The sequence below is a fragment of the Triplophysa dalaica genome, chromosome 22, assembly GCF_015846415.1.
Source record: "Triplophysa dalaica isolate WHDGS20190420 chromosome 22, ASM1584641v1, whole genome shotgun sequence".
Taxonomy (NCBI): Eukaryota; Metazoa; Chordata; class Actinopteri; order Cypriniformes; family Nemacheilidae; genus Triplophysa; species Triplophysa dalaica.
Window position 1 is genome coordinate 15,241,956 of NC_079563.1, and position 15,455 is coordinate 15,257,410.

Genomic DNA, 15,455 nt, shown 5'->3' on the forward strand with positions numbered 1-15,455 from the left:
ATTAAACGTTGTCATTTTAAGACAATTACTAAATGACGCGAAACATTTAGCGAGTCAATGTGGGAATTCATCTTAAAGGAACAGTTCACACACACAGAAAAAGAGCTGTTATAACTTTCCAGTTGTTTTAAACTTTGAAGACTGTCTTCTGTGAAGCATAGAGAATGTTTGAGAATATCCCGGCTCTTATCCATATAATGGATGTGAATGGGTGCTGTAAACCTGTAAATTGAACAAAACAGCACAATAAAATCCATTAGACTCATGAGCTTTATTCCTAGTTTTCTGAAACCATACAACACATATGTAATTTATTTCATTATTCACCTCTATTGTATCACATTGAATATAGTGCCTTTGGATATATTGTGTCAGGTTTGACGTCAATGGCCTTTAGTCATAAATGTGAGAACCTATTACATAGGAAGGAGTTCACGTCAAACTTGCTTCTAAATGCACTTGTTTCTTTTTGAGTGTGACCAGCTGTAGATGGACTGGGTTAAGGTTTACATGTCAGCAATTAAATGAATTAGGATGTACAAAGCGATTAACCCACAGCCTCACACTAGCAGCTCATTGGAGGTAAACCAAACCGTAGACATAAGGAGACCACTGGGGACGGAGTACAATTTATATCTATCATTGGCCAACCTTACCTGCCCCCCTCAGGGAGAGAAAGTGAGAGAGCATTATCCTCCTTACACCGGATTACAACGGCCTTGTATTTGACCCCGCTACTGTCTGGATTGTGTGATTGTGATGTGCAGGTGCTTGTGTCAGACGATGCTGAAAAGGACATTAACCCGCCTCACCCTACACAGAGACATATAGGACACAGGGACATTAACACTCTCACCTTACACAGACACAGAGATTTACGGCTTTATACTGAAGCCACTTGCCTCAGCAAAGGACCGCTGATGCTGCGGTGCAGGGATGTGGTCGGAGAAATGTGTCTGAACTAAAACAATGTCACTAAACTATAAATAAATCTACAAGAAGACTCTTTTACAGTCAATCTATCTATCTTAGTATCTATCTATCGAAAGATTTGAAATCCACTGGTATGCATGACATCAGATAGATGGGATGTTTCATAAAACATCTCCTTCAGAGCAATATTCCCCTCAATACCATAACAGCCAATGGACAAAAGTGGACAATATCCCCCAAGCCTTTATACGGGAAAACAAGAGCCATAAGGATATATCGCTCCTCCTATCTCTCCGTCGTCAGAGGACATCAGTTTCATCTGCTCGGAAACTAAACACCAGACAAGCTGTGAAACGAAACGACATGAATTATATTATACAGACGCTATGAAGTCTCGAGGACAGAGGCATATTTAGGATTAAAGGGAGGCGGGAGAGGGTAAATATCTCTCCGTGTTTTCCTTTCTCTTCCGGACACCTCCCTCCAGTCGTGCTCTATCTTTCCGACTCATGAAGAGACAGAACCGAGCGACTGTCATTCGTTAACGACCCGCACATCTCCACATCCGAACGCAGTAACTAAACACAACATACGGCGCCGTGCGTAAAAGTGCCGTGCGTACCAGCGCGCGCGGTTTCCCCGTGACACCGAGCGATATTATGAAACTTTAATGCGTGTTTTTCTGGCTATTGCAAGTGTCCGCTGAAGCATATTTTTCGGAGTCATCTCTCTTTAAAATATATTGTCTTGTGGTGCTTGGGAAGTGTGCACGTCGGCGATGTTTTTTCCCATTTTTATAGAGACCTGAGAGCTGGGCTGAAGAGTTACGAATTTCTGTTTGATGTGGATCGACACGCATTGAAGAAAACTAAAACATATCAAACTTTTATCACATATGACTCGGATTATAGAAGATGACACGTTTGTTTTGACTACCACAGTGGAATAAAGTGCACAGCATCACCCGTTCAGGATGTTCAAGCGAGGTAAGAACAACTAGATTTATCATGTTTATGTCGTTATCTTATTCGGTGCAGTTGAAGCAAATGTAGCCGTGGCATGATGCTGAAAGTCGGATACATTTCTGTTCGCTGCGCGCGTGAGTGTTTCAGAAGCATAATACATCCCAGGAACTCTTGATGGTATTTGTGTCAGGTTTGTTTTTCTGTCTCTTTAAGTTGTGGTGAGCTTTTGGCCGTGTGCCGATGAAATATTCATAAACAGCACGTAATATTATTCTTAAAAATAGACAAGCGATGCCGCACTGCAGCTGACAACTAGAGCTCGTGTCTTAACTAGTGCAATTAAAACAGTTGGATGCATTTAGTGATACTCATCAATATTCGTTGTATTGGTGACAGGCGCCCATGGAAACGGTGTTTGTGAGCTCTTAATGATTCGAGTCTCTGACTCCAACAGCATTATGAAAATACAGATGCTTTTTGATCTGTTTTTGGTGTCTGTATTAGTATTGCCCGCACAATTTGGCATCTTGTCCTTTGATCTGTGGTTTTAAATGGCTATGCTTTGTGTATCGTATCTGAGCTATTTAAAGGCAATCAAGTGTCTGGATTTCAAAATAAACCCTGAAGAGAATGATTTAAGAAACATCGAGGTCATGAAGATTGATGGATGTGGATGAGTGTATCCACAGGGGGGCGCTGTTTCACCTTTCGCGAAGCGCGTCACGATGCTTTGAGGAATATATTTATACTTTGTTTAAACTTATGAAAATATTTTATTCATTCTGTTAGAACGCGTAGTAAAATTTGGGATGCTTATTTGATTATATTCATTTATTATTTTTGCAATATTTTGTAGTGCCTCTTTTGGAGCGCCTAATAAATCTAAAGGCTACAAATGAAAAATTCTGCAAAATACTTACAGTCTATTACATTTTGCTTTTATTATATTCATTATTAGCTTTATGATTTAACATGTTGTTATTATCTTCATTCCTTAAAAAACGATTCCCCTCATTTCTTTTCCTCCGAAGAGTGACTCTGGTGTCACAACAGTTTGAGCCTTCAGCTTTAAAGCAGCCTGCTCTGGGAACTGCTTCATTTTCTCTTCATTACAAAAGAATGTGTGGGTTTGAGTTGAGAAAAGGGATGGGACGGAGAGAGACAGAGATAGAAAGAAGAAAGGAGGGGGGATTTATTTGCGTGCTGAAAGGCGTTCTGCATAAGCTTTGCCACCGAGCCCCTCCTCATTGCCAACAGACAATAAAAGACAGCACAGCGATAAGGAGTTATGACTGTTTATTGTTGTCGTTCCTAGCAGTAGGTGTCTATGCTTACAGCCCGGGGGTACAGAACGGGGCATGGAACGCATAATAATTGTGCAGCTGGAATCTGTTTACAGGAAAGCAGCGTGTCTTTTGTCGAATAGCATTTGGGATGCTATGGGATGTCTAAGTGGTTTTTGACTGGTGACACTGTACGGTTCTGATCAGTCGGTCAACAAAAAGTGGGAGGGTGTTTGGAATGATGCCCGCAGAAAAAATTCTGGGTCTTTGGATCTTTAGTTTAGTTTAGTTTTTATTTAAGTAGCACATGCATCAAAATAAAGAAAGAAAAACTTGACATTACAAAGGTGGGGAGAAGTTGAAAAACATGGTACAAACACAACTTTTTAAGTTCAAGAAAGCATAAGATGTTACACGTAAGGCGATGCACAAGACTTTGGTCTGGTTTGCTGGAAGGCGATGTTCTGGATTCAATGCCCCTGCACAGTGCCCACATCTGTGATACCCTCTCTCAACCCCAAATTGCCCCAGGTACACTACAATATGGCCCATTATCAGTCGCCTGTGTAAGAGCCCGAGAACAGAGTAAAGGCGACATAGATTAAATAAAGGTTTGAAACAAACGCGCACCTATTGGCTAAAGCGCGGGCAGGAAACAGGAAGCTACTTTCCATACAAAGTACTACTGGCTGGGCAGCCAGCCGGGCCGGCTCGTTGGCCCATTTTAATAGCTCGTTCGGTTGAAAGCTCATTTAGTCAGAGATCTCACACACAGACACACACGGGGCAGCCGAGCACAAAGAAAAGAAGCAGAGCTACTCACACCCCCACCTGTGGTGGAGAAAATCGCCCTGGCCAGCTTGCAAACCTACTCTTAATGATGATTCAGTGTACGTCTGTGTGAATATCGCCATTCTCACTCTATAATTCAAAAGCATTTATGTGTTTGTACTGTAGGTGTCCGTGGCGTGCGTGCTGTATGCGCCCCACCATTAGCATGTGGGGAATGAGCAACGTGTTTACAAAGATAAGCTATAAATGACTCTTCAACCTGCAGGTGATAAAAAGGCTGTTAGTGATGCTTTAACAGGTCTTATAAAGATTATATATGGCTGATTGTCTTCGTATGTGACCGGCAGCCAGTGGGCCGTGTATGCAGAGCCATGAGAAAACAGACCGGTCGTAATATAAGACAGAGTGGTATTGTAGCTCAACTGGTAGCGCTGTAATGCCAAAGTCATGGGTTTGATTCTGAAAAAGCCCAAGTGCGACCCAGCTGTGAAAACCCGGCTAAGGTCGTTTTTGGTGTGATTTTCTACATAAAATAATTCTACATATGTAACGTAATGACCATTTTATGAAAATATAACCTTGATATCTTTAAAGAGTACATGAATAGAGATTTTTAAGGTCCTACTTTGATTTATGGAGTGTCCTATCAAGTTTATGTACAGAGAAGGTGTAAAAACACTATCATTTCGTAATAATAGGCAGTTATTCTTAACTTAGTTCTTGACTGACTCTCAAATGGTCCGTTGCGTGATTCATCTGTCTAATCCCCTCCTTTCCGCTACCCTAGTGTCAAGTCATTGGTCAGGCGGTCTAGTCTGCTGTGATTGGTCTACCGTGAATGAGGCTCACAGGCTACAGTGTTCGGGGGAGAAGAGTGAAGTTTTCGCGGGCAGTCCTAGCAAAACGTAGGCGGGGACTGTATGTACTGACGTAAATCCGCGGCGGTTCGCAAATCAGACTAGGGACGACTCGTTTGCGTCATTCAGAGTCGACTTTCTTTTTTCCGATCCAATAACTTTGTTATTCATTCACCTTCGGATTTACAACTTGGCAGGCTGCTTACTTTCAAACACGGCAACATTACACACTGCATGAAATGTCATTTTTATGATCTCATGTTATGTACTCTTTAATATTGACTAAGTAAGGTGTCAAAGATTAAATAGTGAAATTAAACCAAACATGAAAAATATGTCATTTTATTCCCACCCTCTTGTCATTTTTTCCTGAATGATCATTTTTGATTTCTATATCTTTTCTACAATATATAAAAAATTAAAAAAGCATGCTTATTTAAGCTTAGATAAACTAAACTTGGCTATTCTGTACACTATAGTAGGCTTAGATTGTGCGACTTTTTTTTGCACTTTTTGTTCTCGTAATGTTGACACAATTGCAGTTGCTTCCATTGTTTACCAGACTTTTAAGTCACTTTGGATAAAAGTGTCTGCAAAATTTTAGACCTTTTTGACATTCTTTCTCCTACAAAACACCAAAGAAGATCTATTTAAGAATGTTGGTAACCAAACAACAGCATTTGGTCCTTACTTACTTCATTTCAAGTCAATGGAAATCGCAGTTTGAGGCAAAACACTTTACTTTTTAAATGATGAAATACAAAATTGACAAGCTGTTTTTAAAACCTTTTACTGCCTAGATAATTGAAAAACCAAGTGACAAACATAAAGTGTGACAAATAATAATGATGTCTGACAAAAAATGAAAATATGGAGAGACAAGGTTTCAGATTAAAGCAGCATTATGTATGTTGTTATTAGAATTACTCAAAATAATAACCCTAAAATCACTTTATTCTCTGTATAGAGTTGCCGTTTATTACATACACACACGTGATACAGACATGTTATGTGTGAAACAGACCCAACTGGACATTTAATGAGGAGAACGTGAAAAACACATGACCTCTCTCTCTACACAGACACACACTAGAATGACGTCTGGAAGGGGGCACCTTTGTATATATCGCACCTTTTTTAAAACGGTTTTATCCGTAGTTCATTCACCTAGAAAAAAACTAGATCCGTCCAAGTTTCACCACTTTGCTCTTGTCATACAAATGATAAACCCAAACTGTAAGCAAACATTTGGCTCTTTCTCCCTCTTTGGAGTGTTAATTAAATCTGAACGGTAGGAAGGGGCGGTCATTAGCTGATGATAATTAGGAGTCAACGAGAGAAAAAGCAAACAATAATGTTTCGGCAGAGGTCTGCCATGTCTCAGCCTATTGAGAGATTAATGATGTGTTTACGGGAGGAGAGGGTGAATCGTGTGGGGAAAGGTCATCCGTGACGTGCGCTCCCTTTGGATACGTGGAGGTGCGTTGCAGGGTTCTGTTTGTACTTGTTGGCGAGTCGTCTACCTGCCTGGTGACTGCTGTTTGTACAGGAGATGAGGACTTCCTGCCTGTGATTTACATTTAATTAAGTTGACTTGGTGGAGGAGGTTTGGTGTAGAGGTTAGATTAAACCATCAAAATATTAGTTTTATGGTACATAATGTAAATAATTCAGTTTATTTTTCTGCGACAGATCTATTCTGTTTTTATTCATTTTTTCAACAATTGACCTTTGCTGTTTCAAAACATTGGGGTCTCTTTAGAAAGGATTCAAGATTACAGCACCTGCCTACCAATGGTCGCAGTCTTAAATACCCAACTCCATCGAACCACTTTGGTCGCTCTGAATTCGTCCCACTTCCTTTTAATGAAGGTAAAATACAGAATGTGCTGGTTTGAACTGCACTGTCCAAAGTGAATACTTTGTCCACAGGCTCTTAAATGATTCACAGCATTAAGAAAAGATGAGAGCTTCGCCTTGATCCTGACACTTAAGAATTGAGCTCTCATTATTACGCACTGTTAAAAGACAGAACAAGGACATATTTTTCCCCTTTCCTGCCAGACGATCGGATCTCAACTGGCGGCAGGAGACGTGAAACTACACACCTCGAACATCAAGGTCTTTTGACAGTAGCCGCTCGGATCTCTGATTCAACATGGCAGCTTTCGCTTTCTTTGAGGGGTGACATCCTCAATCTCGGGCACTCGACAAAATTAGCTCAAAATCACAAGCCTGGGTTATAATGTGAAAGGATGTTCTTTGGTGGCTAGCGTGTCAAGGGGCGCTGTGAGGGTTGGGTAGGCGTAATTTTGGGCGACAGGTTAAAGAAGCCACTGTCCCCTTCCAGAGAATCTATTTCTCCCTGACCTCTATTGCACTTGTCTTGTCAGACCTTTGCTGATTTGGACTGGCATGAAGATAACACAGGCTAACAGAGATGGCTAAACATGGCAACACACGTCCAGTTTATAACTGCCTACTTGGTTTCAACCCATGCACAAGCTGGTTTTGAAGGTAATTTAAAAGGATAGTTTACCCCAAAGTGTTTTTATTCTTCACCCTCATGTCATTTCAAACCGGTATGGCTTTTTTCTACTGCAGAACAAAAAATAAGATATTTTAAAGATTGTAAGTCACCAAACAACATTGGACTCCATTGACTTCCATTGTATGGACAAAAAACCAGGACTGAGACATTTTGACTTTAGAGGTCTGAGGAGGATATTATTACTTACCTTAGTGTTTCCTGGTTCAGGAACGGCAAATTGAAAGGTCCAGCATATTGAAATTTAGTGGTATCTAGTGGTGAGACTGTGAATTGCAACCAACGGCTCACTCCTTCCCTCCCCCTTAGAACCACTAAGGCAGCTCTCACAGAACTCTCCTGTTGCTCAGTGGTAAGAGCATGGTGCTAATAACAGCAATGTCGTGGGTTTGAAACCAGGGGATTGCACATACTTAAAAACAAATCTATAGGAAAATGCAATGTAAGTCGCTTTGGATAAAAGCCTCAAATGCATGAATGTAAACTAAGATGTTATCACGTTTTTGCTTCCTTGATTTTCTTGAAACAACATATTGAACCCAGAAGTGGCTAGGGCCCTGACCTTATATGCCATCTCTCAAAGGAATAAAACAATGAAAAATAAGGACAAAAAACGTGCGCACACACACCCTCTCTCATTCTCTTAAAACCATCAGGTTGTAATCAATCTGTTTGCAGTTCTAATCCATCATATGTGACTGAGAAACATACAGAGAGAAGCAATATATTTGAGCTGTGTTATTAGAATCGCTTTATAACTGTTCATGTTATACACACGCACACCAGCTCAAATCTCTCTATGAGTCACTAGTCACAGTAGGACCACAAACCACTACACTGATACAGAATCCTGATCAAATGTCTCTTTTGAACACACACTATTTTTAGGGGCCACACACAGATACTCTTTACATCTACAGCGCATGGACTAATAGGATTTGTTGTGAAGGATGCCAGATTGCACTTTTACCTCCTGCCTTTAAATGTAAATTGCAATGTTTTACAAAGCTGGCGTGACGTTACAGAGACAGTTACGTAAGTCTGTATGTCCCTGTTTTGCCTTTTCGGTAAAATGCATTTTTAATGAAACACACAGTAGATATTCACAGAGTAATTCAGAAGAGTCTGCCAGGCAGAAACTTGATTCACTTTGCTGTCATGCATTTTATTGTTTGTCAAAAATGTAAAATACCAAAGGTATGAAATTCATTAAGCATCTGGAAGAGAAATATTCAGCTTTAGAAGTTATTTTAATATACTAGAGGATTTCAGTAGATGATAAAGATAAATGTATATGTGGTTTTTCAGAATTTTTGAAATGTCCAGCCTTCAGCCGGTCTGTAACTCAGAGTTTTCATTACTGTTTTAATTGTCCATATCTAGAGACTAATCTCTGTCAGGTAATAACTTTTTGTTCACATCAATGCATTTTATTGGACAAAGTGAGTCATCAAGTTCAAGTAGAGTCTTTAATATTTTTATTTTTTGTATTCATCACATAGAGTACTGGTAAATTTTATATGCATATATATATACATGTGTGATAAAGAAGGTAACGGTGTCTTTACTTGGTTTAAAGTCAAAAGACCTAAAACGGACATTTTTATGCTAAAATTATAAATTGTAATTTATAAATTGTTTGAATTGTTTATTTTAACAAAAATATGGAATAAAACTTTTATATTCAGGAGCAAACTGTAGGATAAATTGTGATGGCTTCAAATCAGATTTGACAAACGTTCTGTGACAGAACCCTTTATATAGATTTGGGGAAAAAAGATTGACTGTGCAGTTGCTTTAAAAAAGTTTGAAACTGAAAGCTGCGATCTGTTTGTTTGTAATTTCACACTGTTTTCTATTCTTCCCTTTCCATTGAGTACTCCTGTCAGAAAGAAGCTAGTATAAAAATTCCTTTTCAGAAAAGAAGCACAGAAGAAAGGTTTTGGTAGATAAAGTGATATCAGCCATTTTATGCTTTGCTCTGCCAATTTAGAGTGTTCTTGTAGAGATATGTTCTAGAATAGAGAAATCAATAAAGCAGAATACAGAATTCAGACCCATATATAGCAAATACACAACTATCCTTTAGGTTTAAACCAATAAAATCTTGGGAATTACTTTGAACTGGTAGGCTATTAAGCAACCGACTATTTATTCTCCTATGTTGTTCCAAATCTGCATAATTTTCTTTCTTTCATAAACAAATCCAATGGCATTAGTTTTTGTACATCTTGTAAAACCATCTTGATGCGCCAAGTTTAAACGTGCCAAAGTGCACTTGAAACTAATCAGAAGCCAAGATCAGAAGCCAAAAGATCAAATGGCTTCATTTTTTGTTCCCTGACTCAGGAGTACTGGACCACAACAAATCTATATGTCGGCCGAGAGTCTTAATAATGTGTTCTTGGCGATTGATGTTGCGACACCTACTGTAGATGAGTCTATCTAAAAAAGTTCTCACTGTCTGATTACAACAGATAGAATCTTCCAAGAGCTGATGTTTATAAATGGGATCCCGAAGAACCCTCGCCTCCACAGGCTTCTCTGCAGATAAAGATGTAAGACTTTTGTCTTCGCCAGCAAGAACAATATAGAGCTTGTGCATGCAATAGTGTGTATGTGCGTGTGAGTAACTGTACGTCACTGTTACAGTAGTCCTTAGGGGACAGCGATGCAGACGCTGCTGGAAAGGCCTTGGGGGATAGATGGTCCAAATGTCACAGTAGAAACATGCAATTCTGCCTCAGACAGATGCAACATGCACAACACCAGTTATCAACAACTGTGAGAGAAAACAACAAGGCGGCGGGAGGAGAGATTTATGTGCACAGTAGAAAAAATGCATGTAGACAATACTTGGATGTAAACATAAAAGTGAGAGATATAAAGAGGAAGATGGATTGTTTACAGGGACTTCAGGGTTTTTACACTTTGGCTAACACTTTTAGCATTATATCACTGATACGTCAAACTGAGATTTTGAGATTGATAATTAAATCCTTCCAGAACATTTTAACATCTAATGGAATACAGAGCACAGAAACAAATAAAAGTTTCCTCAGGCTATGGGATGTGGTAGCGCCCTCACAAAACTCAGACCCGCACAACATGACCTTGTTAAGTTCTATACAGATGAAATAAACTTTTAATTATTTACTAATTAAATTTATGAGCAGGAAAAAACGAACGCCAGCGGTAGACAGGACCAGCGTTTCCTGTGCCGCTGTGGAAATGAGAGACAGTTAAGGGGGACCCTTGAGACCTTGTGTTCTCTCAAACGCTCTCTGACCTTGGGTATCAATTCCAGTGGCTTCGCCTGCCCTGTCAGCGTAACTTTATAGCGCTCTAATGACTGCTTCACCATCGGTGGTTAGCTTACATTCCTAACACAAAATATAAGATTGAGAGCGTTTCAGACTGTATTCATACAGTACACAATGGCACGAGATTTGCGGTGTGAGGTATCCGCTGAAGCCCAGCGAATGCACATTATTTACAATACAAAAAAGTCTTGACTTTCAGGATGGATATGCAGTATTTGGAGACAAGCATTGAATGGCATTGTATTGATTTTATGCTTTTGTGTATCTGAATGCCAATATTGACCCTCCTTCAGGCACTTTTAATCCACTCACACAGATGTATACGTGCTATTAAAACGTAGCATTTCTCTGTCTTTTTTCAATTAGCATCTAAGGTGGGCTGTAGCTTCATTAATATTTATTTTAATGAGGATTTGTTTATTGATTAAGACATTAATGTTATCGATTGGGTTTGTTTGTAGTGCTTTACACCACAACCTAGAGCTTTCCTCAGATTTGGTCATATTCACGTCTCAAAGGTCCCTGCTTGTCTCTCGGTTTCTCATTTTCATTCACACCCTATGTTCCTATTGAATTATTAAAGCGTGTTTTGATTGCCAACATGATTGGGAATCTAAGGCTGAAATGGCACTACAATGCTCACAGGTTCGATAACTAAGGATTTTTTTATATAAATAATTTTTACATTCTTAAGAATTCAAACATATCAACAATAACATACAATTTATAATATATATATATATATATATATATATATATATATATAATATATTTGTATAATACTTGGTAGAATTACAATTAAGCCTATTTAAATATTAAGATTTTAAACATAATCTTAATAATATAATTTTAATACTATTTTGTCTTTAAAATGTAAAAAAATAACAAAACTAGTAAAAAAATTATATCACAATGTTAAAATTGTTAATATTCCTTAAAGTGCCTTTATTTATTTCACAAAAAATGTATTTTGTGTCCATTGTCTTGTTATTTTGATTGAAACAAGAGTGCATGTAGGCAGGGACGTGCACAAACATTTCAAGTGGGAGGGGCTCAAGTAGAAAAAGGGCATTTCTCATATTTATTTATCTTTCTAAACAAAATGTTATATATATTAACACATCTCTAACTTACCAATTTATTTTACTTCCCTGAGACCCTGGTCTTCTTTAGCATTCACCAATTTTATCACAAGATTAACATCAAAGGAAACTAAGCCAAAGTGCGCATGTTTTCTGTGCTACTAGTTTCAATATTTCAAACGTAAAACAACATTTTATTACATCATAAATAGATCTTAATCATGTTTTTAATTAGGTCATTTGAGCCCTTTAAGACAGGACACTTCATGTAGTGTTCAGTTTTGAGATTTTGGTATACATTGATTTACTTTCCATTTCTTCTTTTGCTAAATTACAAAAATACAAATGAAAGTGTTTGTTTAAAAGCGTACTTTCTGTTTGCTTCTGTAGATTTCTTTAAATGAACCAAAACCACCTATATGCATACTGTATTTACACAACATTGAAACGGAAACTACTCTTGATAGTTTAGACCCGAAATAAAGCTGAACAAGCTTCATCAAGGTCTTTATGGGGTGCTATGCGCAGATCGATCGTCATATGTCAGTAAAATACCACGAGAGCGACTGTAAACATACACACCGATCTGCAAGTGAAGGTCTCTCACTGTACTTAACACAGTGAACCTGCGCAGTGCTGAATTTAGCCCTTGGTTATGCGTGTTCAGGTGTGTTTTATTAGAGTCAGGGCTAAACTTGATTGGCAGGAAAGTGGACTTTAGCTCACTTATTACATGGTAGCTCATGAGTAGCAAGACACTCATATTTTGCTTTTAACTTTTGGATAATTAACTGTAAATTCGAGGCACTGGTTGCTTAATATTTTTTTATCATCACTCACCGCATACCAAGACAAAAACATCTGGAATAGAGGGGCTTCACTTCTACGGTTATCTGCATGTGCTGTGCCCGTCTGCGATGTGCCTATCATGTGTGCTTCACTATACACACTGACTGACTGACTGCTGACACCTGCGCAGAGACGTGAGGGGAGAAAGGCATCGGAACTTGACAGTCTTTAAAAATTCCCCGACCCGACATTCAGATTTGTTTTAAGCTGTGCACAAACAGAAACACGTACACACATATATACGTATGGTATATTCATAAAAATCCCCAGAAAAAAAAGGGCACCATTTCTCAAGGAAGAAAAGGCCAGGGGCTCAAGCCCCCTATGATGTCTATCTGTGCACGTGCCTGCATGTAGGAGATCCATACTGTTGTGTACAATCTGTGTTCATAATCTGTAATTACAGTGTATTAAGAATACAAAGATCAGTAAAGATCTTTCCTTTCTGATAACGTAACCAGACAGCAAATTAAAAAAACGAACAGCATTGTGAGTGAAGCTTTCAGGACGTCTGTTAGTTTATATTTCTTCAACTCCGGAGATTCGGTTTTACAAGACTAAAGATAGCTCTCCCATGAAAATACTCCCCCGTGTCTGAAACTACAGCACTGTGTGTGTGTGTGTGTGTGCATTTTAACAACATAAAGCGGTGCACCGTTGGCGTCAGAGCTTTTGCTTACATAATGGACTGCATTAACTCTACATCTGCCTCTGGAGCTCTGTAGTCTATACAGGGTATAGACTCAGCTGTGCCTGTATAGAGTGAGTTAAGATGTGATTGAAACTTATCACCTGTTTATCTACAAGGCGTTTATAAGTGTATTTGTAAGTTTAAACGATTTGTATATTAAAGAGTAAGGCTGCACGATATATCGTTTTAGCATCGATATCGCGATGTACGCATGCGCAATAGTCACATCGCACGAGGTGCGATGCAGGGAAAGTTTTTTTTTCTATATTTGCCTGATATAAAGTAATGAATTCTGATTTATGGGTGCTTTTTTTTTTACAAAGCACATGTTGTTGCTTCACGTTTTTGACACGCAGCCTTTGCATGCGTGCGCATGACGAAATGAGTGAGGAACGGGAGAAAATCACCGAAATGGACGACTTGGTCGCAAAAAGAAGCGCATCGTCAATTATTTGGAAATATTTTGGCTACAGAAAGGATGATGCTGACCAAAAACAGGTACTTTGTCGGGAGTGCCGTGCAGTAGTTGCCACAACACGCGGAAACACAACTAATTTGTTTGATCATTTAAGTCGGCACCACAGAGCTCTGTATGACGAGTGCAAAGCCAGATCTGATTGCCGTCCAAAGCAAAAAACTATTTCGGATACGTTTGCCAGTGTTACACCATATGCGAAGGGTTCCAAGCGGCATAAAGAGATTGCGGATGCGATAACATTTCACCTGGCGAAAGACATGGTACCAATTAACACGGTGACCAACCCGGGTTTTGCAAACATGATCCGGTCACTTGACAAGCGTTATGTTATACCATCACGCACTTATTTTTCTCAAGTTGCCATCCCAGGCATATTTATTTTTGGAGAAATTCAAGACATCTGATGAACAGTTCTGTATTTCTACACATCGCAATATATATCGCAGAAAAAAATATCGCAATGTACGTTTTTTTCAATATCGTGCAGCCCTATTAAAGAGTGAGAGAGAGATAGTAGGTCAGTTCAAATAAAGCCTTAGATGGCTTTTAAGGACAGAATACAACACTTGTTAGACAAGAGTTCAGGCCCACCTGTGTGCTCATAGTAGATTTGTACGTTGTGTACTTACTGACCACAGGGATTTCTTCCAATAATCTATGAGTGTGTGTGTGTCATAGTGCGATACTGTCATTCTGTGCTTCAGCAAGGTCACTGACTTCAAACACATCATGACTAAGCTGCTGATATTAAACTATTCGACCGAAACCTCAAATGATGGAGAGTTAGGGCCCCGCACCACCAGATCTTTTAATGTGACCACAACCTCTGTCCAGTTCATTGAGGAAATAAAAATATAATTTCCTCAACGCAGTCGTCAGGCAGATTCTTTACAAGTTTCTCCTCCAACTCTTATTCTGGCATGAACAACATTCAGCAGCATCTTGGCAGTAGTTGTTTATTATTAAAAATGTTCCGGAGATGATGATTGACCAGTGAATGACGCACTTATTTCTGGCTAAGATGTATTACTGTGGCTTGAAATAGATATTGGTCCACCGACTGAGGTGCTAAATGGAGATATAACAATAATTCTTTAGGATCTATTTAAGTAAATGAATGAATATTTTTTTTCCCGTTTAATAATCCATCTGTGGTTTTTGAAAATGACTGATGGCCTGAATCATTTTGATGTGGTACATTTATTCCAGGATTTATGGAGTGTGCGCAGGGTTGGCTTGTTTACACTATGTTCCCTTTTATAATTGGTTTATCTCGGCATTAGTAGCGATTGTAAGGCATTATTTTATTAGGAAAACCTTATTGAGAGATTAGTGAAGGCGACTTCATTTAACCCCCACACTTCTTTCACCTCTTTGTTTAATTAAAAAGGCAGCTTTAATGTAACATTCTAGCAGGATGCTAAATTGCAAATCATTCAAAAATAATAATTTCAAAGACATTATTGTCCTTGTTACATAGTGACAGTTGCAGTTTTAGTTTGGCCTATAAATGATTTCAGCAGCAAAACATCATTACAAAACATCATGTTGCCTTTAGATCTCTGCAAAGAATCAATAACTGTTGAGTAGTTTTAATTGATTTAAAACAATTCATATACAATGAAATATTAATTTATCTTCATACACAGCTACT

The 15,455-nt window shown here is 38.7% G+C and overlaps 1 protein-coding gene across 1 annotated transcript in view; it reads left to right on the top strand.

Annotated features, from left to right (window-relative positions):
• Nucleotides 1-1,254: 1,254 nt before the first annotated feature.
• Nucleotides 1,255-15,455, top strand: part of LOC130411313 (reticulon-4 receptor-like 1) — a 77,661-nt gene continuing 63,460 nt past the window's right edge. Inside the window, exon 1 of the mRNA XM_056735831.1 lies at nucleotides 1,255-1,919. Within this exon, the coding sequence (XP_056591809.1) occupies nucleotides 1,907-1,919 (13 nt within the window). The 5' untranslated portion in view covers nucleotides 1,255-1,906. The remainder of the gene's footprint in view (nucleotides 1,920-15,455) is intronic.